This window comes from Rousettus aegyptiacus, unplaced genomic scaffold, assembly GCF_014176215.1.
Source record: "Rousettus aegyptiacus isolate mRouAeg1 unplaced genomic scaffold, mRouAeg1.p scaffold_m13_p_10, whole genome shotgun sequence".
Classification (NCBI taxonomy): domain Eukaryota; kingdom Metazoa; phylum Chordata; class Mammalia; order Chiroptera; family Pteropodidae; genus Rousettus; species Rousettus aegyptiacus.
This window is the reverse complement of record NW_023416285.1, coordinates 52607703-52635432: the sequence shown is the minus strand read 5'-3', so window position 1 is coordinate 52635432 and position 27730 is coordinate 52607703. Positions and strand designations below refer to the sequence as shown.

At 35.8% G+C, this 27730-nt stretch overlaps 1 protein-coding gene and 1 non-coding gene across 8 annotated transcripts in view; both read left to right on the top strand.

Moving 5' to 3' along the window:
* The window catches only part of SLC4A4 (solute carrier family 4 member 4), a 306370-nt gene that overhangs the window by 174009 nt on the left and 104631 nt on the right, over positions 1-27730 (top strand). For all 7 annotated transcript variants that reach the window (XM_016132915.2, XM_016132911.2, XM_016132913.2 and 4 more), the window contains one exon: positions 2341-2417. In XM_016132915.2, coding sequence (XP_015988401.1) covers positions 2341-2417 — 77 coding nt within the window. The remainder of the gene's footprint in view (positions 1-2340; positions 2418-27730) is intronic.
* On the top strand, positions 24246-24364 carry LOC118609033. Its single transcript, XR_004953233.1, has one exon. It is a non-coding gene; the product is annotated as a 5S ribosomal RNA (ribosomal RNA).

Below are 27730 nucleotides of genomic sequence, written 5' to 3'. Positions count from 1 at the left end.
CTTTAGCATGCTTCAGAATCACTTAGAAGGTTTATTAATATCTACATTGCCAGACTCCATATCCAGAGTTTCGATATAGTTGGTCTGGGGTGAGTCCCAGGAGTTTGCATTTCTAACAAGCACTCATGTGATACTGATGCTGTTGGTCTGGGGGCCAATCACACCTTGGGAACCACTGCATTGGGAAGCGTTTGTCTCTGGTTCAAGGTGTTAGGGCGTAGGGGTGGGGAGTTTGCTAGAGAGGGAGGTAGGAGAAGATAGAAAAATGGTGATCATCTTGCTCAGGGTTTACCCAGAAGTGTCGACTTTAGTCAGTTTTGTTCCAGTGTATTACAAAACTAAACATTAATGAATATTACCAATATTACTTTTTAATACATTTATTAAGATTACTTTTATTAATGAGAATCAGATAAGGTTAGGAGGGACAATAGATTTGATTATTTCTTAACATTGACCTGCTCTTCCTCTTCTGCTCCTGCCTCTTCCTTGGACCTGTGCCCCTTTCTGCCCCTCGTACAGTATAAATATAGTCATGCTATAACTGTCTTTTGGAAAGGAGAGAAATGATGAGACCGTATATGAGGTTTCTTGGAAAAGTTGTGACATAAATCAAGATCGCCATTATAATAAAAGCCTTATTCATTTGGCTTCTACCTATTCAGATGTTGCAGCAGTTAGGACAGTGCTCGAATTGAAATGTACCTACGCAGAATTTATAAAGAGTTTCCAAAGCAAATTAGTAAGTTTAAGATATTGCCCAGGAAATTTAAATTACTTAATGAAAAACTACTTTCAATTTATTTCAGTACTTTCATTTACATACAGTTGCTTTATAATTAGAAATTAGTCTTATCTAATCATTTACATAAGCTACTTTTAACCAATGTTTAGGATTGTGAAGGCTTCATTGCCTTAGTAATATATAGTTCACATTCCTTTACTTATTCGGGTAGAATTTTTACCCATTTAGTTTAAGTAACTAGTTTTGTTTTTTTAATGTAAAGTGTAAAATTGTATCTATTTGTCGTTTCCTGTCAGCTTCAAGCCCAGCATTATTTTGGGGCATTCATGTTTGTACCTGGTGTCCTTTTGTGTTGAGTGGACACTAGAAACCTTGTATGAAGCTCAAAGAAGAAAATGTGGCCTTCAAAGAGGTTCTTTTAATTTTGCTCATAAAGCATTTTTCAGATGTTACTTTCCTTTGAAAAATGCTCTGTGCTCAAATTTTCCTAGAATAAAACATCCACCAGGTAAAGGGTTTAAGAGATTTGAGCCATGCTTACTCAATGAAGTGCAACAGAGTGGAAAATATCCTGTCTTGCCAGCCCAAGAAAATTATGATTTTCATGATCTAATGGTTAAAGGCAATTATATTATTTAAAAAGTTGCTGTTATATAGACATTAAATTATTAGGAGTAAGTTTTAGTCTTTTATAAAATTATATATTGGTGTTTCAATATGAAGGAATTAAAATCTGTAATCTAAAGAATTATTTGGAATCACATATGAAGCTGTGTTTGAACTTCTGTGTTTTTTCAACCCTTGTCCTCTTGGTGTGAAGACCAGCCTGAGTCAGATCATTGAGGATTAAGGATGAATACATTGCTCAGCACCTTGCAAGAGTTGGGTCAAGCACCCTGACTTTGAAAACTTACTCTTTTGCTTAGTAAGCCTGGACATTTGAGGTCCAACTGCAGAATTAAAGTTCAGCATTCTGTTGGTAACAGTCTACTTGAAAATGATCTTTAACTCTTCTAGATGCCCCCCCCCCCTCTGTTCTTGTGTAACGGTGTCTGAAGTCATTGACTAGCTTGCCAGTGGATTTTACCTACAGCAGTTGTGTTGTCAGAGAGCATGATCCCCATGAAATATTCCTGATGAAACCATCCCTTGACTTAAATAAGAAGGACTGCAGAGACCTGGGGGAGAAGAGGGCTAGGCCTGTGTCCTGGGACCAGCTCTGCTGATGTGAGGAAAGAGCTTGTCTCTGCAGGGGGCAGGAAAAGGAAAGGATTTCAGGTAGATTAGGATGTGTGTTAAAAGGCTGTGACAAAGAGCAAACAAAACCAGGAGTAAATCTATTTCTATGTTTAACTGTTTTTGACTTTCAACGCTTAACTTATCTTGAAATGGAGTCAGGCAGTAAGATTTAAACAAGTTATTTGAGATTTTTCATACTTTTCATTTAACCATGTTTGTGCTCCATCCAACCTGGACATAGCTAAAGCATCATTATCATGCTCATCATCATTTACTAGTGTTTATGAAGCATACAACCAAAGTCTTTGGGATTTTGAAAAGAAATATTTAATTAGGATTTTCTTTTGTTTTACCAGGTAGCCCAGCCATGACCCATAGGAATCTGACTTCCTCCAGTCTGAATGACATTTCCGATAAACCAGAGAAGGACCAGGTAAGCAAAGAACTCTTGCTTCTTTGAAATGTAAGACCAAATGTATATCTAAGAGATGTTGGGAAAAGATTAGAAAGATAGTTCTCTAACTTAAAATGAACCAATTAGTGTAGATGGAAGTTTTGTACTTTCTCTGAAGGAAGAGGTAGGTGGCAACATGTGAAGGGATTTGAAGTTCAGAAGATAAATCTTAACTCCAGCCTTTATAGATGTGTTCTCTTGGACAATTTAAATCTTGGAGCTATAGTTGTCTCAGCTTTAAAACAGTAATAATAATTTCTACCTTAGGGTTATCATGAGGATTAAATGGGATACTTTATGAAAAAGTGCATTGCTAAGCTATAAAAGGCTAAGAAATACTGGCAATTGTTAACTTTTGGGAGATACTTTAGGCAAAGGCAATGTAGTGCTGTTAGCTGTTTATCCCTTAAAACATGTATTAAGTAGCCTATTTGAAATGAAGAGTAATTAGATTTTGAATCTCAAATTTTTTACTTTAAAAAGAATGTGATAGAAACTGAGCCATTTTCCCAATTGGGTGAATAGCTGGGTAGAGAATATAGAAGATGGTAAGTATTAGGTATAATTTTGCCTTTTACAGTAAAAACCAAAACCAGTTATTTGAACTAATTGGGTGAAAATTCCACCTGAATAAATAAATATGAATTGTATATTCCTGAGGTAATGAAGCCTTCCTTATGATGGTGTTCCTCTTTAGCTTTAACTGGCAGTACTTGTAGTCGTGATCAGGTTTATAGGTCTTGGTGAATTATAAAGAGCACAGGAAAGGTGAAAGCATGTTTTTTTCTTGTGAAATAGCCTTTAGATTTTTCCTTCTTTTCACCAGCAGCACCCTAATAGGACCTTTATCATCTCAAAATGGATTGCTAGAAAAGCCTTTGAAACTAATCCCTTCTCCATTTTCTCCCAATTTAGTATACTTATCATATTATCGCCCTCATATTTCTCCCCTGAATCAAAAGCTTAGGGTGGCTTCCTATCAAGTTAAGTTCAGAATTCCTTATCTGGCTTTAAAGATTCTCTGAAATCTGGTGTTATTCTTCTTATCTGAATGTATTTGCTATGAGAGGAAGTCTGCTTTAGTCAGGCCTAATTTCCCTGTCTTTACATTGAATTCTTGACCCCTAGAGCTGCTACCCCTTCAAATGCTGGTACGAGTGGTTCTCCTTCCCTCCATTTGCCTGCCTCTTGAAATCATCAGGGGAAAAAAATCATTTAAATATGGGATACATTGGAAGGTACATACCTGTAGCAGAAAATGGAAAACTCAGTTCACTAGGACTTATTGACAATTTTCCTTGGAACTATTTTACACATCTTGGTTCCAGCCAATATTTATCAAGCAACATTACTGGTAATGAAGTTTGCCAGGGGTCCTGATTCTGGATAAGGGAGAGTTAGGAATATCTGTTTGACAGCCTTTTTTTTGAAGAAGGCTTCTTTTATTAGGCACAGTTCTTCCTTTGCCATGAATTTGTCAGCTGGTAAATGCTAAGAGAAATTTCCCACTTTTTTGGATCTCTTCATATCTGGGAATATGAGGAAGAAATCTGATTGCTTAGGATGTTTATTACATAAGATTTTGATTCAGGTGTTAGAAGAAATAGGCTGGACCGTTATGATTTTGGGGTATTGAATTTTCTGTAAAACTTGTGTGATCACAGTCCTTGAAACTATAATCTTTGATACCTATCACTAACATCTCATATCCATTAAGGTTCATAATAAGATGAAACCAGGAAGATTTAATTCAGTTTTGTTCTTTCTGTTTTCAAAGCCAGAAAATGAGGTTGATGAGTATACCATTATAAGAGCAAGTATCCATCCTCATTTATCTAATGTAAGAGCCAAAGTTAATCAAATGAGCTCTTCGCCTCTCCAAAGAGGTGAAGCTTTATTCTTTGATTCTCACCAAAGAGTTTGAAGAGAAGCTCTGTAACTGACCCAGGATTTCTTCTACAACCAAAGGTAGAGTAGGAGTTCAAATTAATAGTTCCAGTTTCTATACCTACTACTTTAGTAACTTCAAATACAGAAGCTCCTGGATCATTTTAGGGTGATAAGAAGAAAATAGGCTTGCAAAGAAGATGAAGCTATGGCAAAAAACAGTAAACCCAGGCTTTTATTTTTTTAACCTGCTTTTTTCTATGTTTGTGTAGGAAAAAAAGGTTGCCAGGCTCAAATTTGTTTTGAAAAAGCTTTTATAATTAATTAGCCAATGTCCTGGAAATGATCTTGGCAGTAAAGTCAAACTTGTTCTCTATGCTTTTCCAAGTTGGCCCCAAAAACTTCCATTCGACTGGAACTGAGGTTTCTGATTGACTTATTATTCTGCCTGAATACAATCTGAACAGTTGTGATGGCGCCTCATAACTTTCTAGATCTGTATAACTTCTCAGGAGCAGAAGACATGGGTTTAGTGTTCAGAGTTATGAATAGGAGCAGAATTTCTCTTTCTGACAGCTACATAGTGACAAAATTCGAGGGCATATTTTTTATGAGATTCTGTTTTGGGAAAACAGAAGAAACAAATCTGTAGACTGTACTTTTTCTTTCTGGCTCTGCCAAGCCAATGTACTGATGATTTCAGTAGCGGCTGCCTTATTGAGAAATAGCTCAGAATAGTTAACAGCAGAAGAAGAGCATAGCCAAAATTTAGGTGATTCAATGCTTCAACAATATTCCAACTTGGATGTTATATTTATTAAGCATAAAAACACCTGGGGAGAAGAAGATTTTAAAAATTACATCTGGAGCTCATCTACTTATAAATCTACATAAATAATCTCTTCTATTTTGTTGCTATGGAGGATTTTTTTGTTCATTATCCACTTATCTTCCCCACTTTCCTTACAGTGATTTGTTTTTCTCTCTACTTTTATTCCTTTTCTGTTCTTAAAAAAATTCACAAATGCAGTGGATGCTTATCAAATACAGTGGGCTTAGTTCTCATTTTCATGTAAGTATGAAATTAGCTGCAAGGATATGAAAATTTTTCTCCTGTTACCTCTTAGCTTTAACTCTCTGGTAGAGGTACTGTGCTAAATGATACAATGAATTTAAAAGGGCTTGACTTTTCCCCCTAGTTTTATCAATATAATCCAATAGCATCTCATAATTACATGACCTACCTAAGTGAATTTGCAGTTAAAAGACTGTAGTAGATATATTAGATGTAGAAATACCTTGCAGATTCTTAGGGAGACACTTATGACTCGCATAATCTTATAATTTCTTATGTGGTTATCACTTCCATAATACTCATTATTTAACTAGCTTTTCTAAGAACCTAACCGTGGGTCTTCTGGTGGAATTTGGCCTAAGGTTAATTTCTAAAGTGTATTGTAATAATTTTTAGCCCTATCTATTGCCTATTATTTTTAAATATACTTGGTTGTCTTGATTTCTATTTTGTTATGGTCTTTTGGCGAAACAAACCTGAATTTAAATACTTTGTCAGAGTAAGAGAATGAAACTATTAAACCATGTATAAGTTTGAAGTTGCTAAGCCATGACTGCCTTGAAATGAAATCTAGAAAAAACATTTTGTGATTGAATAACCTCTAATCCTTTTCTTGTACATATGTAATATAGGAGCGAGTCAGCTAAATTCAGCTGAGATGACTTTTAGTTCTGAAGATTTCCATTCTAAGGCTCGCATAAAGCTTTCCTTAGTGTCAATAACTGTTTCAAAATCACAGTGACAAAAGTACAATAGCACCTCCTTTTCTTCTTTGTGGCTCAGCCAGAAAACCCTCTAATTTATGCTGAGCCCTAGGTGGTCTTACTCCACTCCTCAGACAAGGTGCAGTGGGTGAGAAAGGCTCATCTTTTCCGAGGTTATAATACTTGTCTTCAGCATGTTTTCTGGGACAAGTGAAACATTGCTGTGGTGGGAGGGCTCCAAATGGAATCACATCTGTGAAAACCTGAGAGCGAAGGCGTGTTGTGAGGAGGTGGTTACACTTATTAGATGTCATTAAATCACTACAGTTTTGGTAACTGCCTTGTGCTTCCCTGTGGTTCAGTGGCTACAGCTTCCCTTTGCCAGTTGTCCTTGCTGGAACAGGTGTGGCCATTGCAATGATTATCTTTGAAGTCCCTTTCAAAGGAGATTAGCATGCTGCTTAGATAATCAAAACAACAACAACAACAGCAACTGATGTTTGTCATCATCTTTTTCCTTTCTACAAAAAAAATTGACTTTATGTAGCTTTCTCCTCTTACCTTATATTCCTTTCCATATTCTTCAAGAATTAACAGTCAATAGTTATTAGTAGTGTTTGAGAAGCACTGATGTTCATATTGACTTTAAGAACCCGTGTTCTTGATCCTGTGTCCCAATTTATATTGGGAAAGTCGAATTTTCCCATTTTCATAACGCTCTTTTTCCATGAAAGCCATTTACCTGGATCAGAAGACTAGCATTCATTTAAAAACAGGTTTTGTGTCAGCTCAAAGATGAAGCGGACAAAACCTGTCTGAAGTAAACTAAGTGCTATCTTGTGTTTTCAGGTAAGAAAAAGAGGTGTCTTTTGTAAAATTTAGAACTATGGTTTAAGTAGCTGTGAAGCTGCAATCAATTTGAACTTTAAATCACCCCATAACTATCTTCTGCTGTGATTTAAACGCATTTATTAATTCAGAAAGTATATTCTTTGCTAGAAAGTGTTCCTGGTGCTAGGGTTCCAGAGGTAAAATGAGACAGATAAATGTTTTGACACATGGAACTTCTTTGCTTTTGGGGGACAGATAGACAATAGACATCAAAAACAAGTAAACAAACAAATAGGATAATTTTACACAATGGTAAGTGCTATCCTGAAAATGCAGCAGGATGATATGGAGAAGTACAGAAAAGCTGTTTCAAGTAGGAGCGTTTGCCAAAGGAAAAGTCTGGAGGAAAAAGTTTACAGGCTGAAAGAAAAGCAAGAGTAAAGCTTTGAGACATGAATCAGTGTAACGTATTCACGAACTAGGAAGAAGGGGGAAATGTCCCGAGTGGCTGGAGAAGAGTTGCTGGTGCGCCGAGGCAGGCGAGGGCAGGGAAGTCCTCAGGGGCACCTTTTAATTTTATTTTAAGTGCAGTGAGACACTATTTTAGAAGTTTTACCTGAAGAGTTCTGATTCTCATTTTAAAAAGATCCCTGAGGATGCTGTATGATAGGATGGAGGAATTTGCCGGTGTTCTGGATCATCTGGTGTTGTTCCTATAGTTAAGCACTGGGTAAGAACCTCGAGCATTAAACTGAGCGCTCCAGAGACCCAATAACCAATTTGCTATAGGCGTCAGGACCTTATTCCCATCAGATAAGGAAGTTCTCTGGTCCCCTAGAAGTATTGTAAGAAAGAAAAAGAATTTCCCAGGTAAAAAATTTTCCACATGCTATTAGATTAAATTATTAATTAATATTAATAAAAATTAAAATATCTTAATGCATTGGAAGTATACATAAGCCAATCAGAGTAGTGAGAGTGAGCTTTTGAATGATTGTATCTGTACCTCTGGTTCTCCTGATAGTACAATTGGCTAATGTCAGTTGTGTCACCTGGGCAAAACACATGATTCATGAAGCCTTTGCTGGAAGGCTCTCTGAGAAACAATGACAAACATCTTTGTCTTCATTATTCGGAAAGGAGCATCAGCACATGTAGGAGGACAGAGCAGCCGAGTGGGGGGTCCTCATGACACTCTTACCTATACCAATGAAAGAATTGAACTCCAGAAGTACTGTAGGTAGGACATACCCGTATTCAATATTTAATAAAAGACGTGGCAGGTTTTACCTGCTTTAAATAGTTGACTGGAATGTTTTATGTTTGATGCAGTTTTTCCTCTTTCATAGGTAGCATTCTGCTGTGTTCCTATACTACAAATAGACCATATAGAGAGTAGTAGGATGCCATCAACAATGATCTTTGATGGATATCTACTCTCATGTCATATGTTACCTACTTCTGACCAAGCCCTCAAAAAAAAAAAAAAAAAAAAAGAAAGAAAGAAAGAAAGAAGCACTTTTTCCCCCTTGGATGTGGCAAATTGTTATAAAACCAGAAAGCAGCAATACCTTATGATGAACACTCTAGGGGCATAGTTAAAAAAACCTTTATAATAGTTGTAAATATACGCATGGAATTATTCTTTACCTGCTAGAGTAACATGTTATTATCTATAATATTTTTAAAACTTTAGTTTTTTTTTGGTTACTTAAAAGTATACAAATTGCTATAAAAATTCAAAGCAAAAATGAATAAAATAGAAAGTGAAAATTCACAAATACTCACTCTCAAAATAACCACTGTTAGCAGTTTAATGTAAAGTCTGGAATTTTCTGTACATAAAAAGTGCTTTTTAAATTAAAATGATTGGGGTGACATTAATAGAATCAAATGTTTCAAGTGTATAATTCAACAGTATATCATATATATATTGCATTGTGTATTCACCTCCCAAAGTGAGGTTTCCTTATGTCACCAAATATTTGACCCCTTTTATTCCTATCTTCCTGCCTTCTTCCTCTCTTCCCTCTGGTAACTACTAATCCACAGTTTGTGTCCATGAGTCTCTATTTGTTTGTGATGTTTGTTTGTTGCTTTCAGTTTTATATCCCACATAGGAGTGAAATCATATGGTTTTCAACTTTTCTGACTTATTCCACTTAGCATGATTATCTCAGGATCCATCCTTGTTGTTGCAAATAGCAGAATTTCATCTTTTCTTATAGCTGAGTAATATTCAATTGTATAGATGTACCACATCTTTTTTATCCAATCGTCTATCATAGGACACTTTGGTTGCTTTCATGTCCAGGTTACTGTGAATAATGCTGCTGTGAACATCGGGGTGTATATATCTTTGCGGATAAATGTTTTTAGGTTTTTTTTGGTAAACACCCAGAAGAGGGATTTCAGCATCATATGGTAATTCAATTCTTAGTTTTTTTGAGGAAGCTCCATACTGTTTTTCATAGTGGTTACACTAATTAGCAGTCCAGTCAGTAGTGTATGAGGGTTCCTTTTTCCCTACAACCTCTCTAACACTTGTTATTACTCTTCTTGTTGATCATAGCCATTCTAACAGATGTGAGATGGTATCTCACTGTAGTTTTGATTTACATTTCCCTAACAGCTAGTGAGACTGAACATCTTTTCATATGTCTCTTGGCCATTTGTATGTCTTCTTGAGAGAAGTGTCTGTTCAGGTCCTCTGCCTATTTTCTAATTGGATTGTGTGTGTGTGTGTGTGTTTTTTTTATCGTTGAGTTGTATTAGTTCTTTGTGCATTAGTACTTATATATTTATCTACATAAAATAAAAATGGGACCATGTTGTTTTACAATTAGATTTTTTAAAAAACAAACAGAATACTATTGACATCTATCTTATTCTTCTGAAAGGTTTTATAGTTCATATGGCTCATTTTATTTCAATGATCCTCTAGTAATAGATATTTAGTTCCTTTCATTTCTTTGCAATTACATAGAAATCTTTTAAAAATATTCTTATTGTGATTTTTTTTTTTTTTTTTTTTTTTTGCATTTTTTCAAGAGTACATCTAGAGAAGAAATTTTTAGCAGTGGAATTGCTGGGTTACTGGGTATTGCTGATTACTTACTTTCCCAAAAGATTATACCAGTTTGTGTCCTAGATCTTTTAAACACTTTACTAAATCCTCCTCTACTGCTAGGATACTGTTTGCCAGTCAGATCTGAGTTTCACCTTTATGATTCACTCCACTAAAAGCTTAGCGACTCAGAGTGAAAAGAATCTGTCACTAACATCTGCCTCCCGCTCACTTTAGGGACTTTTTTCAGGAGTTTAAAATATTGAGACTAAAACTGGGTTTGTTCTCTTGGTCTAATTGGATCTCTGAGCTGGTTAACCTGCCTGTGTTCTGAGACAAGATGGAAAGTGGCATGGCAGTAGACTTGGCCGCCTGTATGTTTCTTATTGCTTCTGCTCATGTGCTGCTGTTCCCAGCTCTGAAAGAAACCCTTCAGGCTTTCTGAGAACGCCCTTGGCAACTGAAAATGGCTTCATCTCAAGGGCCCTTCTTGGTGGTCAGCATTTGGAACGAAACAGGAAAATTGTAAGAAGAGTTGGACAAGTGTTCTCTTTGAATAGTGATTCAACACATTTGCAGCTTGGCTTTGCATCTCCTTCCTCCCCTCTCCTCCACCCCCGAGAGAATTTTGAGTGAACTTACATCTAGGCTGCAAAGTTAGTCATGTGAAAAGTTTATACCTTATGTGGAATGCTTTATTAGGAGCTTTGAAGTACTGTTGTCTCCTGGGATAACTGATAAAAAGATACATGAATTGTTCTTTACACAATAGGGAGTATTTGCAGATTTTTTCCTGCTTCCCTATTTCTCTTTCAATATGGACTCTCTGTAGGGAGATTTACTAAGAGGCCATGCCATTGGAAAAAATTTCTGTTGCTCCTCTTCAGAAAGAGAAGGGCTTCCCACTGTTTCCAGCTCACTTGTCTGATTGATCCAGTGGCTGGTTGATTTATTTGCTGAGCAGAATCTCATGACCTTATCAATCACCAGCAGAGCTTCTTGATTTCTCTGTGTTACCGCCAATGGTCAGGTTTCATTCCCTAAATCAACCATGTTTTCTTTTTCTCTGCTGCCATGTTAAAAGTGTATTGGTAATTTTTCTATAATCTGAAAGGCAGTGGTTAATCATACCAAGTCGACATTACTGCCTAATCAGTGTTCCCTGCGTATACATATAGAGACTAGAAAGTAACTGAGTCATTTTATAGGGAGGTCTTGTAATAGCTTTGAACTTCAAATTTAGCTACACTGTTCATCATTCAGTGGCTCTATCTGATAGTACTGAGTCTATTCCTCTATAAAGATTAACAACAACTAACAGATTGGATACTTATTCACACTAATGCTTTGGTTAGTACTATCAACCCATTTTATGTATCTGTGAACCTGAGACATAAAAACGATAAGTAATTTCCTCAAAGTTAGATAGCATCTAAGTAGTAGAGCTTCATTATGACACTGGAGCCTGTGCTTTTAATGAGTACAGTAAATTCTGCCAGTTTGCATTGTTGTCTTTTTTTTTTTAGGTCCTAAGGTCCAGGTTTCTAACTGACAGTTATCAGCCTTTGGTTTGTCTTTGGAGCACACACCTTATTGAATAGGCTAATCATCAGAATTATTAATAAATAAACTATCAATTTAAAAAATTCTTAAGGTTTTTTTGGAGACTAGATGTTTCTGCTGTCATGGTAATTAAAAGACACAATGAACCAACCATGTGTTGTGTGCCCATAAACTGAATGGTTTTGGTTGAGGTCAGTGACATGAGGCTGATATAATATAAAAAAAGATAATATATGACCTCAGATTTTGAGTTTATATCTATCTGGAGAGACCAAATAAACCGTGTGGTCCTTAACAGTAAAGTGCAGCAGTTCAGAGAAAGACAAGCATGTGGATGAAACTATCAGTCAGAAAGAAACAAGGGACTTTAGAAGTATCTTTCCATTTTAGAGAACATAAATAACAGAAGATAAGAATTTTAGCCAAATAAAAAATTATTCCTGGAGAAAGAGTTAGGTACAAATGTGGGAAATAAATTAGAATATAACTAATTCTAATTTTTTGCAGTAAAATTGGGTAGGATGGAAGTCAATTCTGTTTTGAATTTCATTCCTCACTTTTCACATTTACATTACTAATTTGGCTCTTTGAGGTTCCATGCTCTTAACTTTGTACTATAATGGAGTGTGTCTGATTGTCCTTCCGTTAATATTGTTAATGCATGCACATCTTTTTGGACCTGAGTATCTCTTTTTCTCTCTACTTTTCCAAGTCCTACCTTCCATTCAAGAGCTATGTAAAATGCTACTTTTTTCTTACTTCCATCCTTGAACACTCTGGCTCTTGTTGATTCCTCCTTTCTCAAATTTCTAAAACCATCTAGCACTCACTATTTGTCACATCAAAGGGACTCATTTGTTTTTTATGGTTTTTGTGTGTCTCATATTTTTTATGGGATGGGGTGGAGAGGAAGAGGGTCTGGGAAGGAGGAAGAGGCAGGAGTCTCTTAAATTAGTTGTTGAGGGTAATGATGATGATGACTAATTAGGGGAGAATTAGCTTTCTCTCAGAACATTTTTTTTTAGATTTAATTTTTTTAAATAAATAGTTTTCAATTAACCAGTGACACTGGTTAATAATATGATATAGGTTTCAAGTGTACAATTCAATAATACATCATCTGTATGTTGCATTGTGTGTTCACCACCCAAAGTTAAATCTCCTTTTGTCACCATATATTTAACCCCTTCTTCTCTTACATACCTTCCCTGACTCCCCTTTGTCTCTCGTAACCTCTAAACTGTTGTCTGTGTCTATGAGTTTGTGTGTGTATGTATATACGTATGTATGTATGTATGTATGTATGTATGTATGTATTATGTATGTATTTTTATGGTGACATTGGTTAAGAAAATCTGATGTTTCAGCTGTACATCAGAACATTTTTTTTAAAGGCTGAGAAAATGACTATGACTATGAGAGTTTCTCAGAGAATGATGACTTCTCAAAACATTGTCATTGTCTTATCTTTTCATTCAGGCAACTTAAAAAATTAGTATTTCTTATGATCACTGGTAGTGTTTTATTAGGTTAATAAGTTACTTGAAATGAATATTCTTGTCCACCTCATACATTTATTTTTTAATCTTAGAGAATCATGTAAATACTAACATTTCAAATATAGTTTGCTCTATTATTTCTTAAAATCTGTGTGCACATTTTTATCTCATAATGAAAGCTCAATAAACGTAATTAACTGGCAGGTTGATGTAGTTTAAGGAAAACTCAAAAAAAATTTTTCCTTTATTTAAAACAAAGTATAGTATGTCACAAGGACATATTGGAAAAGCCAACTGTGAACACAGGAAGATGTTCTACTGCAAGATGACATGTGTGGTATGGCTAAGTTTTCCCAAGCATGGCACATTTAAAATCATGACTACCCGTCTCTCTATTCTTAAACATGAGCTACTTCATTTTGTGTGATGTGAGATAGGATGAACTGAGGATTAAGGCAGATCAAACGGGAGAAAATTTATCATGAGATTTATTGTAGAATTTACTAATTCTATACATTATGTTAACCCTTTTTACTTTATATTTTTCTTATAGTTCAGATTCTAAGGACTGAATTATGATAAAGATTCAAGTCTATTATTAAAAATAAAAAAGAACAAGTCAAATTGAAATCTAGCAATGTATTAGAAGGACTTGTTTCTGAAAAACCCTTTGGTCAAAGATGAAAGAACTTTATTTCTTCTTGTAGTTTCTTTGGCTGCATTACTTATTGTTTTTCAAGTGAAACTTATGGATGAAACTTGTTTCAATATCAACTTATTTGTGATGCTGAGAAATAAACAAGGAGAATTCCAGAAATTTCAGTAAGTAACCTCTATATTGAGGCTTTTTATGAAGAAAAACAGTGCACAATTTATTGTCTTGTTCAATTCTGATCTCTAAGAAGACATCTTCAGACATTGCATTCCAGAAGGAAGATCTTGTTTATTAAATAATTGCTACTACTACTTAAGATAGTTGTAAAACTCTTTTTCAAGGTGAGGAATTTTCAAGGAGTAGCTTTTTTCATCAAGACATTTTGAAAACATTTGTAAAAATGTGACACGAAGGGATATTCTTGGGATGATATTCATGTTGTTCCTATGCCACATATCTTTGTGAAACAACCTGAATGAAGTCCCGCGAAGGGAATGAAGTGCACTTAGTTCTTGTGAAAGACCTGGATTCATGTCACATTTTGGTTTCCAATTCTATATATAAAAATCTCTGTAGTTTTTTATTGTTAAAAGATGTGTTGGAGTAGCACAACAGATTTTATTAAACTAAAAAATAAGAATAAATGAAAATAAAATAACATTTAAAAGATTCTCCTGTTGTAATGTTATACTAGGGGCACTATGATCCTATGCTTATATATTTCCTAATATGCACCTTCGTGGTCTGAAACATGCTATATTGTCTTCATTTTAGCTGTGACTTCTTGATCTAAATTCCCAACTTGGAATACCTTAGTGTGGAAAGAATAGGCAAATAGAAGACTTAAATAAAAGAGAGAGACAATATAGTCTTTTTTCAGAGTTTTCTTTCTGGATAATAGGAAATATGTTTCACCTAACATAGTAGAAAAGCCTGGGTTTTATAATCCTAGAGATGTTGGTCCAAAGTCTAGCTGTATTTTCTACTGAGTGATCTTATGCAGGTACTTAATGTCTCTGAACCTTAAAAAAGTGGGTGAACACTTATCTTTCATATTCTTATAAAAATTAAAAGAGATAATGTATACGATAATGTGTGTATATCAAGCACAGATTAATTAGGTGTTTAGAAACAGCACTTGCCTTTTCCCACCATCTTTTTCTACCTCCTGTGAATAGAGGAATGGGATAAACTATGAAACAAAATGAGAAAAAAATGGAACAAGTGAGATAAGTCAGGCAATATATTTTTAATTTTTGGAGTAGTTGGAGAGAAAATAGCAACATAGAACACTAGAGGTATTTTTAAATTTTTATTAAATAGATCTTAATTTAGAATGATTTTGTATTAAATGGTTCCCTAGGCACATATAAGTAAAAATTCATAGTCATGGTGTTTTGTTTTGTTTTTTCCCTGTTGTCTTTCCTGAAAGTAATAATCCACTAGCCAGACTGCGGTAGTCCATAAGAATTATTTTTACATTTATACAAATCATTCTGATCTTTTAGTCTGAGAATGTATAAAGCTAAAAAAGCACCGTGAAGGGTATTGTGACAGTATAAGACAGGCTTTGCACTGCAAGAGTGTACAGAGGGTGTCACTCATGGTTTAACACTGTTTGATGGCCACACATTACCTTTGCAACGAGTCCAGAATCCCTAGCACGACCTTCAAAGCCCTATCTCTTCCTGCTGAATGCCTCTCTCCAAAATTGTTGTACAGGGTTCTCTCCCTTGCTGACTTGACTTTGACAATACAAGTGCTCTTTCAGGTTCATAAGGCACTAATCTCTCCCATGACTTTGGCCCTTCGCATGTGCCGTTTCCTCTGAAAAGCTCTTTCTGCCCAGGCAACTGGTGCTCACCCATTATTTCTCTGTAAATGTCACCCCTTCAGGGAAGTTCCCTGCGACTCTATATCTTAGGCTACAGCCTTTTGTTTTATGCTCTCCTTGCACATTATGCTTGCCAGATTTATTAGCAATTTGGATTAAGACATAATGCATACTTATCAGATTCTCAGAGGACATAAAATTGACAAGGTTAGCTATCTAAACTTTAAGTGGTAGAATCAAGATAGAGAATAATCTTGACAGGCTGAAACCACAAAAACTTTAACCAGAATATACATAAACTATGTTAGTTCAAAACATAATATAAATAATGTGAAAAAATCCTACTTAATTTGGACAGAAGGCTTAGAACTTATCAGATTTAGATTTTTCCAAAGGTGTCCAGTGTTCAAAAACAGTTGAGGAGATGTGGTTATATTAACTAGGATAGTGAGATAGTTGTATTATGGTGAAAGAGAATAGATTTACCATACGTTGCTCTAGACATAAACTTATAATAGCATGTTTTATGGAGGCAGTTTTTACTTTAATATAAAGGTGAATTAGATAGGAAAGAGAGCTTAACTGCTAATTTATTTATAATGCTTTTATCAAGTCTCCTTTGCACTAGACCTGCATTAGAGATCAGGATTACAAAACTGAATATGATACAGTTTCTGCCTCTCAGAAGTTTTGGTTGCAGACTGTGAGACAACTGTAAGTAATGTCGGCTGGTAGATGTTCTAGTGGAGAGAAAGGAGTACAAATTCTGCCAAGGGTTGTGGAATAGACAGAGGTGACATTCGAAATCATTCTTGAATTGAATGCTTTTGTCTTACATGGTAATATTCAAAAAGAAGTAAATGACTATATGTTAGAAATGCAGGGTGTTAGAATTATTAGGTCACGGGACAGGAAATTGGACTAGATAGCCTTTGAGTTCTCTTAAGGTTTTTCTGATTTGATGAATGTCAGTGAATGGCACATGAGGATTCAAAAATTCAAATTTCAAAAAAGATGTAGAACTTTGCTCTGGCATGAACCATGGAACACAGGAGTGAGCAGACTCTTAGGTTTAATATTCATGTCAGTAAAGTGATCATAACCTACTGGTGCTTAATCAGAGCTCACCAGTTACAAATGAAGACCCTCTCAGGGAAATTTCTGTATAGCCTTTGTCCGCTCTTGTGTCAGAACTTTACTCTCCCCCTGATTCCCTTTTTCTGATTCTTCAGTATTTTCTATTGTTCTAATTTGGTGCATGTTCTCAGAGACCTCAGCGAAGGGTACGTTAAAAAAAATCTGCTAAATAAATAATAGCATGACTACTACAGATTTAATTATAGCCATACAGCTGCCTGTTTGAAGTGTTCTGCCGAGGCCATATGGTTCCTTGTACATCCCAGCCCTGGAAGGGCCTGGTTGAAATGTTTCCCAGCTGATAGTATTGAATTCTCAAAAAACTTTTAGCAGCCATTTGGAATTCAATAGATGGTGTGTTTTATTTCCCTTGCCTCTTTGTGGATGGACATTTTATTGACAATTTCTTATTAGGCTTCAGGTAATCAGATATTAAAGTACCCATCCAAGCAGGTCTTAATAGTTATGTCTACTTGTTAGTTTTACAGGCTGATTTTTGTCCCCACATTTGACATGCTGAAATGAAAAGTAGTTCTATATTTAACCACTTTCACTAAATGGCTTTTTAAAAAAGTATTTTAATGGATGAGTTTTTAAAAAATTGTTTTAAGTCCCAGCAGTGCTGGGGGGAATAGAAGTAAAGGAGGGCATCTGTTCTTCTGTTGCTGCTGTTCTAGGACTGTGACTTAGAGTGAATTTGTAGCTTCTTTAGGCCTCTCAGAGCCAGAGCTGACCCTCTAGCTTCCTTACAGTTCCAGAATTCTGCGAGAATCAGCTGGGGAACATGTTCTTTTGGTGACAAGCATCTAGAGTAGAGAGGTGGTTTTTCCTTTTCCCTTTGTGGCATTCTGTATGTCTCTTCCTCTAGTGAGTAGAAAGCCCAAATTTTCCATCCTTTGGGCCACAAATTTCAGTGTTAACTCTGTATAAAGGTCTAAACCTTAGAGAGTAGCAGTTTTGGCGTCATTATGTATTGTTCTAGTTCAGACTGTCTGATGCAGTGTTTCTTAAGCTTTTCAGTATCAAGGATTTATTTGAGTTTGTGAGGAAATGATGAATGCTTTCACCAGAGGTATGCACAATAATTGTGTAGGCACCAAATATTGCATATAATTACAAAGCACTCGTGGAGTTGCTAGATCCCCAAGTTCAGAACTGCTGCTTGGTGCTTTGATTAGAGCCCCTGCCTTTTCCTTTTTGTTCTGAGTGAAGGAAACGGCAGGTAAAATTGAGGACAGAGAAGTAGAAGGTGGGAAGCCTGAGGCATCAGCTTCAAGGTTCACATGGTGCCAAGGGCAGAACTTTGCCTGCTGCATGGATTGCATTAGGGTGGTACAAATAGTGTGAGCAGTGGACATGGTTTTCTCAGTTTCCATACAAGAAAAACATTCTGCGTATGTGTTTGTCGAGCCATTATCTTGGTTGCCTAGTTGCCTATGTTGCTTCTGATGACTACATCCTCCTCCCTCTCATTTCTTGAACTTTTTGTTTTTAAAAGAGCAGTCTATATTTTTTATAAGCTATCCTGACTGAGATGTATGCAGAAGAGAATGCACATGAAACTTTTCCCCTTAAACTATAATTTCCTCTTGAAATCACTAACCCCATGATGCTAATTTTTGTTTTTTGTTTGTTTGGTCTTCATTTGGTTGTTCCTTCTGCAACCCTGCTTTCCCACTGGTAGCTGGAGATTGTGGGGCAGAAAGAATGAAAGCAGCACTATGTTTATGATTTTTCTTTTTGGGGTGGAAGAGGGAAGACTGTAAACAGGTACCGCTTTTTAGGTATTCATAGGTAGGGTGAGAGTTAAAAGTAGAGCGTTTTATGTTTTGTTTTGTTTTGTTTTTCCTGCTGAAATGCAGTCATTCAAAGGTGTCATGTGAGGGAATGCTGATAAAATGGTGCTGTTATTGTGAGGAATTATATTTGTTTTACAGTATAGTTGTACTGATCCACCTACACCAATCTCAGCCTTCAGTATATCTGTTTTTTTTTAGCCTTACCATGGAAAAAATATCTCTGCAACCTTCTCAAGTTGAAACTCATGCATTTATACACTTGGTAGAATTAACTTACTTAGAGAGGTACTCTACGGGATGAATATACATTTTTAAGTCTATGATACAAATTGGGGAAAGAGATTTCTGTATAAAATTCAGAGGATTATATATCTGAATTAAATGTGGTACCAATATAACTATTCTTTTGAGAGAGGAAAAAATTTATTTTGCTATATCATATTTTTACTATATTTCAGGATTATCTTAAAACTTTGACAGGATAATTATTGTTATCCTTTATTTAATATTTATCATGCTATTTTAGACACTGTACTAGAAATTTTTACAATTATCTACATGTAATGTATTATTATCGACCTGACTTTACAGATGAAGAGGCTATAGCAGAATATAAGGAACTCTATGGTCTTCTCAGCTACTATTGCTTGGGTGAAAATAAAATGAAAATTTAGGGCACCAATACTTTTAGTGTTCAGCCAAGTTTTCACTGGTGCACGTTATTCACTAGTATTGATGAAGTATTTCCTTTTGATGTTAGGAAGCATTGTGCATTTAAAGAAATGTAGTTCTAGTGTTTTATGTCATTCTAGATTCTTCCTCTTCTTTACGCCCTTTACCCAGGCATTCAACCAGTCCTGTTAATTCAGCCTTTTATTGTTCTAAATTCTTACAACATTCTTTTCCCACTGATATTCTCTTGGTTCAGGACCTCGTAATAGTTCTCCATTTAACACATTTATTGAACAACCTATTACTTGTTCAGCATTATGCTTAAACACTTTCAAACATTATCTCATTTACTCCTCTTAACTCTGTGAAGGAGTCACTTTTTATGCCCAATTTACAAAACTCAGCTTAAAGAAATGAAGCTTTTTGCCCAAGGTCCTATAGCTAGTAAGAGAAAGAACTGAGATTTGTTTATAGCTCTGACTCACCAAAGTTCATTCTCTTTTTCTCTGCTTGAGAACAAATCAACTGGGGAACAACCACCAAGCTTAGCATGGCGAAGCTTGAATTCTAGAGACAGCCTTTGGTTTGGATCTTCTCTCTGCCTTTCCTAATTTTGTGATCTTAGTCAAGTTGTGTAAACTCTAAATCTCATTTTCTCATGGGTAATAATGACAATAGTAACTGTTTATAGAAATGTCATAAGAATTTAAGGAGATAATACATACAGAGTTCCTGGTCTGGTTCCTAGCCAAGATATATTGATTAAAAAATGTTAGTAATCATTATTAGTATTACTACTAATTTTAAATTATTATTGAAGACTTTTGTGCCTCTTGATACATATAATGCCTTTAGCGCAACCAGCACAGCTAGCTTTATTTGTGAAACCAAGACATAAAGGCTTACTTCTCTTTAAAAAATAATGCCAGGAGAGTTCAATTTTACTGATGAGAGAGTCGAAATCTTAAGTTAGGAAGGAATTCAATATAAGTTATTCTTCAAAAGCAGGACTCCCTTTCAAAATCTCACTGATAAATCCTAAAGGAGGGTAGGACTTTAAGGCATGTCATCAAAAATTTTTAAAAAGCAATGAATGATAACTACCAAGCAACCCTAATATAAAAGTTATTTTTTTGTATATATTTTTTATTTTTATAGCTTTATTGAAATTAATAGACAATTAGTTAATATATTATTTTCAATTGTACAGCATAGTGATTAGGACTGATATAACTCACAAAGTGATCACCCCACTAAATTTAGTACTTCTCTTCTCTCTTACATATTTATTACATTATTATTTTCCCTATGCTACAATTTATATGTCTATTTTGTAACTATCCATTTGTATTTCTTAATCCCTTTGCTCTTTTTTGCCATCCTCCCCAACCTCCCTCCCATTTAGTAGTCCTCAAAATATTCTCTTTATGCATTTATCTATTTTTTGTTATTGTTTATTTTGTTCTTTATATTCTATATGTGCGTGAAATCATGTGATATTTGTCTTTCTCTATCTGACTTATTTAATTTAGCACAGTACTCTCTGGGTCCATCAAAAAATATTGTTTTCCTTCCCCTTCCTGTGTCTTTTAATCTGAAGTGAGTCTTTTGTAGACGGCACATTTGGGTCTTGTTCTCTTATCCATTCAGCCACTCTATCTTTTGGTTGGAGCACTTAACTCTTTCCATTTGAGATACTTGTTGATAGGAATGTAGTTATTACTATTCTTTATTCCTGCTTTTGATACATGTTTTTTCTTCTTAAAGAAGTCCCTTCAACTTTTTCTGTAATACTGGCTTGCTATTGATGAATACCCTTAGCTTATTTTTGTCTAGGAAGCTTTTTATCTGTCCTTCAACTCTAAATGATAGCTTCGCTGGATAAAATATTCTTGGTTGTAGATCCTGGGTTTACATCACTTTGAATATTTTGTGTTAAGCCCTTCTGTCTTGCAAAGTTTCTTTTGAGAAATCAGTTGCCAGTCTATGGGTGCTCTCTTGTAGGAAACTAACTGCTTTTCTCTTGCTGCTTTTAAGGTTCTCTCTTTGTATTTAACCTTTGGCATTTTAATTATGATGTGTCTTGGTGAGGGCCTCTTTGAGTTCCTTGTTTTTGGGACTCTGAGCTTCCTGGGGTCATATGTCTATTTCCTTCACCAGGTTAGGGAATTTTTACATTATTTCTTTAAATAGGTTTTCAACTTCTTGTTCTTCCTTGTCTCCTTCTGGTACCACTATGATGTGAATATTGTTATCTTTGATGTTGTCCCATAGGCTCCTTAAATTATTTTCATTATTTTGTATTCTTTATTCTTGTTGCTGTTCTGATTGGATGTCCTCCGCTACCCCATCCTCTATACCAGTGATTTGATCCTCTTCTTCATTCACTGTGTTGATTCTCTCTAATATACTCTTCATCTCAGATATTGTATTCTTCATTTATGACTGGTTCCCTTTTATAATTTCCATCTCCATTTTTGTGTTCTTTATCTCTTTGCTAAAGTTATCACTGAATTCATCTACTCTTCCCCTAAATTCATTGAGCATCTTTAGAACCAGTGTTTTGAACTCTGCACCTGTTAAATTGCTTGACTCCATTATTCCTGGATCTCTCTTCTGTTCTCTCATACGGTTTCTGCTTCTTTGTCTTCCCATTTTGGCTGCCTTTATGTGTTTGTTTCTGTATATTAGGCAAAGCTCCCATGTCTCCTGGTCTTATTAGTGTGGCTTGTGTAGTGGGTGTCCAGTGGCACAGTCCTGACAGGGGTTCAGCTGCAGGCCAAGTTTAGCCTCAGCCTATTTCCCTCCAGGCTGCCTGTTAAGATTCAGCAAGCAATCCACAGATGCTGTGCTCATAGTTGCCTCAAAAGCCCACACCAGAAACTGAAACCAGATGCCACCAGTGTGGGGCTTAGAGCTGCTCAGCAAGGGGCACAGGGCATTCCAAGGACACCGCTGGATGTGGTTTCGGTAGGGCTGCAAGTTGGGAGAAGCAGAGTTTCAGGGAATCTTCTGGGTAGAGTGACCTCTGCTACCAGTTTCATGATGTCTCAGCTATGGCAACACTGAATCCGCATACCAGGAGGGTGAGGGGCTCAACAAAGGAACAATGGATACCACCAGCACTTTTACTGGGATGAGATCCTTGCCTCTGGCCCTCGCTCTGACAACTCACTGTCTGCCTGTAAGTCCCTGGCATCCCTCAACAGCTGACCTAGCTATGGTGCTCAGAGTGAGCAAGTCTGTCCTCATGAAAGTCCAGTCGCAGTTGTAACCCCTTTAAGAGGAACGTCTGCACCTGATGGCTGCCACTGTTGTAGCTTCTGTCTCACTCAGCCTCTCGGACAGGCAGCTTCGCATCTCTACCCCCTCCTACCTCCTGCCTTTGTAGGCTGATTTTTTTATTTTTCCCCCTAGTGGTAAGGCTTCTGTTCATCCAGACCCCAGGTGACTGATTGCCCTTTGCTCTGTGTTTCCATTACAACTTTGGTGTGGTCCTGAGAGGAAACGTACAAAGCCTCTACCATCTATGCCACCTTGCCTGGTATCCAAAAGTTATTTTTCACTGACATACACTCATAAGTTCTGGAACCAGTAAAGGCTCTTTGCTTCTCACCAGAGATCTTTTTCCAGCTTGCTACCACTAAATGTAGCACCTTTCCTGGAGCCTCCAGTATCCTCACTTGTGTTTATGCAGAGCATAATGGTGCTTTAAAACAGGCATTATCACACGGACTTCATGCATTTAACGAATATTTAGTGGACACTTACTACCAGGTGGTGCCTTTATAAAGTACTGGAGAAACAAAGTTCAATAATATGTAGTTTCTTTTTGTAGAGTACTTTAGAACCCTTTTAAAAAATACTTATAGTTTAATAAGAGTCACAGCCAAGTCGATCAATGAATGCATCATGGTAGGTATAATCTCAGAGGAAAGGCTAGAGTCCTGTGGTAGAACAAAGCCAGGGAGAGTTTGGGGTTCTTGACTTTCTTTAAGTACTTTTTTAAGTGCTATTCTCTTTATTTGGGCTTTCTGCTCCCCCTTCCCTCCCCACCAACTCATATTATTTTCTGCAGTTAAATACTGTTAAATACTATAAAATATAGTCATTAAAATTTTTAAAGGTTATCTGTACACAGCCTAAACCATTGTAAACACTTAACATTGGTTTGCTGTATAAGAGGTTCAGAGATTTCAGGACAATGTCTTCTGCACTTTGGTAGTAAAATATATTCCTCAAGGAATATCAGACTTTCACAGCATAGTGAAGTGGACTGACTGAGCATTAAAAGTTCGAATTACCATCCTGGCTTGGCCATTTAGCTGTATGAGTTTCACGAAATTCCTTAAACTTTTAGAACTTGAGTTTCTCTCATCTGAAAGATAGTTTAATAATATATTTATCGTAAGCTTGATGGAAGAATTCAATTAAGATAGTGAATGAGAAAGTATTTTAAAAACTAAATAGTAATAAAAATTGACAGTATTATTTTTTAATTGTATAAAACACAAGTAAATGTGACTTGAGATTTTGACAAGCTGGTTTTTAAACTAGGTCAGTACTTGAAATTTCATTCTATTTAGGAAATCAGAACTGATAGATTATACTTAAAGTTATATTTAGTTTTATAGCCATTTGTAAATGTGCTGCTTTGCAGAATCATTTGCATTAATGGTGGTAAATGTCTATATTTGGAAGGAAAAATTAGAAAATCAAATTTTCACCCTCGGGGACTGTTTTTATTTTGTATTTTTAAAAATGGAATATACAAAAGTAGGAAAGTGTTTAAAAAGTAAAAACATGTAGCCACAGAGCCTATTTTCTTATATAATGAATTTGTATTCTTTCATATTTTGTACACTCATGGAAATCTCAGACCATATCATAAATGTTCAGTACTAATAACATTATAAGTGATTGTCTAAATTTTAGATTCTGTAGGCACTCAAGCAATTGCTCCTTTTTAGGCCTTTTAGACAGTGGGCCAATGGTTTTTAAATTTAGCTGTTGGAAATATTCTTCTAAATCACAGCTTGAAGATAACCTAAAGGGCAATCAGAGCTTCCATTAAAAACAAAACAGTTTATGGCCGTGCTGCTCTGAACGTGCCCGATCCCGTCTGGTCTCGGAAGCTAAGCAGAGTTGGGCCTGGTTAGTACTTGCATGGGAGACCACCTAGGAAGACCAGGTGCTGTAAGCATTAAAAAAAAAAAAAAAAAAAAAAGTTTATAATAATTATTCCAGTACTTCTATCACACCAAAAAAGTCCTATCTCACAAATTAGCTTAAGGGATGAGTAAAGAATATGTAACAGAAAAGTTTTAAGATAATGTTCATACCTGGTCTTAGAATAAATAGCAATACTTGGTTAAACTTATAAAACAGTGATTCCGATCTTTTTCTTTTTGCCATTTCCTGGTTCGGCAATCACATGATTTATAGTAGTAAAGAAGTAAGATTTAGAAATGGAATGCAGTGGTGTGTTTAAGACGGTGTTTGCTCAGGCTTCTCAGGAACACCCAAACCCTGTCCTCTGCCCAGTACTCTCTCTAGATGATCATCAGGGGCAATATATTCACAGAGAAACAAAGGCCGAGGAACACTTCAGTGCTGGCTGAGGTTCGGCTGCAAACCCCAAGGCAGAACCCTGGTGAACTAGGCAGAACCTCCTGTCTCATCTTGATAGCCATAAAGAGCCTAGAGGCAAAACAAGCTACTGTACTTGCAACTCAGGAGTTAGGCCTGCTCTTGTACTTGGAACCCCCTACTATAACGAAAGGCTGGAACAGAGCTTTCAGTGAGTAGAACTATTTTCCCAGTACCTGCTGTAGGCCAATTGACTTAGAATTTGATTACTTCAGTTAGTCCTTCAGATCAGTTGAGAGGGCTGCTGGAAAGTTAGGGGAGGATGGGAGACAGGGACAATTATCAATTAACCATGAAAGCCATCTGTAGGCAATGAACTAGTCTCCAGCTAACACACTACAGGATCCTCAGGAGCTCCAAATAGGTGCGCATAGTTCTTAGTAAGTCAAATCTATTTCAAAATTATCCCAGGGATTAGTTTTCACAAGGCTGCTTCTGATGGTCTGCTTCTTTATCCTAGCCCTGTTAAAGGCTAATTTTAACCTGGGGAAAGTGTGCTTGACTAGGTTATGTTATATTTATGTTGAGTAGTAATGGGATATGAGGAAGATAAAGGCAGTGGTATATTACTTCAGAAAGAGCACATTCATGTGGTTTTCCTGATATCTAGAGTAGGAAGAGAGAAGGCAGTAGGGAGGTTTACTCTATATGTTGGAGAAACTTAAAAGAAGAAGGGAGAAGTGAACTCCATATTTATTTGTTTGTTTGTTTGTATCTTGCTAGGTATTTTACCTCTTACATCTTCTAATGTTTACAAAAGTTTTTAAAATATGAGTTAATTATGGCTATGGGATGTGGTTTTAGTTTTTCACTTTCCGTGAATTTTTTTTAAATGTTTCCTGTAAACCGGATTTGCAATAAAATAAGTTTACATATTAAGAAACTCATTGTAGCATAATTGTTGTATTAAAGTAAAACATATGCATGTGATTTACATATACACACATGTATAAATCATTAATCTACTTTATGGTTTTTCACAAGGTGAATACACCTGTGTAATTGTCTCCGAGATTATGAAATAGAACATGACCAGCATAGCATATTCGTTTTCTATGTAATGATTTCTTCTCTTATTTTTATTTCCTTCTTTATACCTTCTTTGAGTTTCATATGCTATTTTATTTTTTACTTCTTGAGGTATATATTTAGATCATTAAACTTTAGCTTTTCTTCTTCTATAATACTGCATTTAAGACCATAAATTTTACTCAGTGCAGATGTTTAGCTGCATTTCACAAGTTTTGATATGTCACATTTTCATATTATGAGTAATATTGACTTTAATAAGTCAATGATACATATTCTAATCTCTAGGATATCTATTTTTTTTAAAAAAACAAGTTCTGCTAAAATTTCCCATCTTGTAATAATATTTTAAAAATATTATTAAGTTATTTCAAAGTCTATGTCTGATAACTGCAATATGTAGCTCTACTTTGTTTGTTTCTAATTTCTGTTTTTTTTCTCTTGGGTTCCGGTCGTTTGATCTTGCCTACAAGTAAGCCTAGTAATTTCTGATTGAATGTCAGATATAATTTATACATAGTAGAGATAATTTAATACTCTTGATGATGTTATCTTTCTTCAGAATTATTTCTTTTGCTTTTGGCTGGTATTTAGGCTAGGGGCAGGCCACCTTAACATTCAGTCTGGAATTGAGCTGATTAGAAGCAGGGTTTCAGTCTATATGTGGATTGGTCTATTCCTAGTTTGCCCTATGTCTTGAGTCTTGTCTTTTAGTGGGTCCCAATTGGATGTCTGGCATGAAGGCCCATCATTTTGAGAGTACTGAAGAATCTCAATTTCTGAATCCCTGCAGCTACTTAGCAGTCATCAAATGCCTTTAGAAGAAAGTCAGCTGAATTTATCCCCATCTTTACGCAGTTTCCTTCTTCAGATACACTGTCTCCTTAAGTTTTTAATGTCATGGTAACTTTATGAATCCTTTAAACACACTGTAAAATTCCAGCTTTTCACTTTTTCTTGCTGGAAGTGTTGGGGGTAATTCTAGCTAGTTTACCATAGCTAGAAGTGAAGTCTCTCAAAAACACTATTTAGGTTGGAAATTTCTAGTTTACCAAATACACAGCCTATAACAGCACATACAGAACCTAAATTTGGGGATTCATAAACTTAAGAGATATGTGTTATGATAGAGAAATATAGTTGATCCTATGAAGCAGACTCTGTCAACTTATCTAACCAACCACATAAATGAAGATGTCAAGTCTCTTTATCCATTCACTTTTCTTGCTGTAAGAAAAAATAGCCAGCTTGCTTCTTGTCCTCAAGGTACTCTATCCTCCCATTAGAAAAAGTCCCAATGAATTTTTCAAACTTTAATTCATCAAACTGGCCACCTTCCCCCAAGGTGTAGGGAGAGCAGACAGAGGCAGAAGCATCTCACTCATGAGAGAACACTTTGTCTTACCCTAACAGTTAATCTTGTTCGCATATAATAAATGAATTTATTCACACAAAGAGCGTATACATAATTTGCTAAGATGTTTTTCGATCTAGGCTTTCCCTCATTCTTTTGAGTTCCTTGAATCTTAAGTTTCCACATATAATTATTCTTTAACATCATATCTTAGGCACCAATCTAGAGTCAGCTTCAGTGAGATTAATGTGTAAGATGACCATATAATGTTTTTCATAGTCCAAGATACTTTTGAGTATGAAAGAAGGTAAAATTAATAATTATGCCAAGACAGTGGGGGTAAATTGGGGCTGTCATAAGCAAACTTGTAGTATGGTGACTCTATTTTGCTGTTAATGCAGGTATCTTTGCAGTGGAAGGACATGGTACTAGGGTGACCTAGAATGATTTTGAGCTTGCCAGATGAGTTTTTTGGGGGGAAAGAATAAGAGTTGGCAATTTCCAAAGAGAATAGAAGGGGGCAAAGTCAAAGGAAGA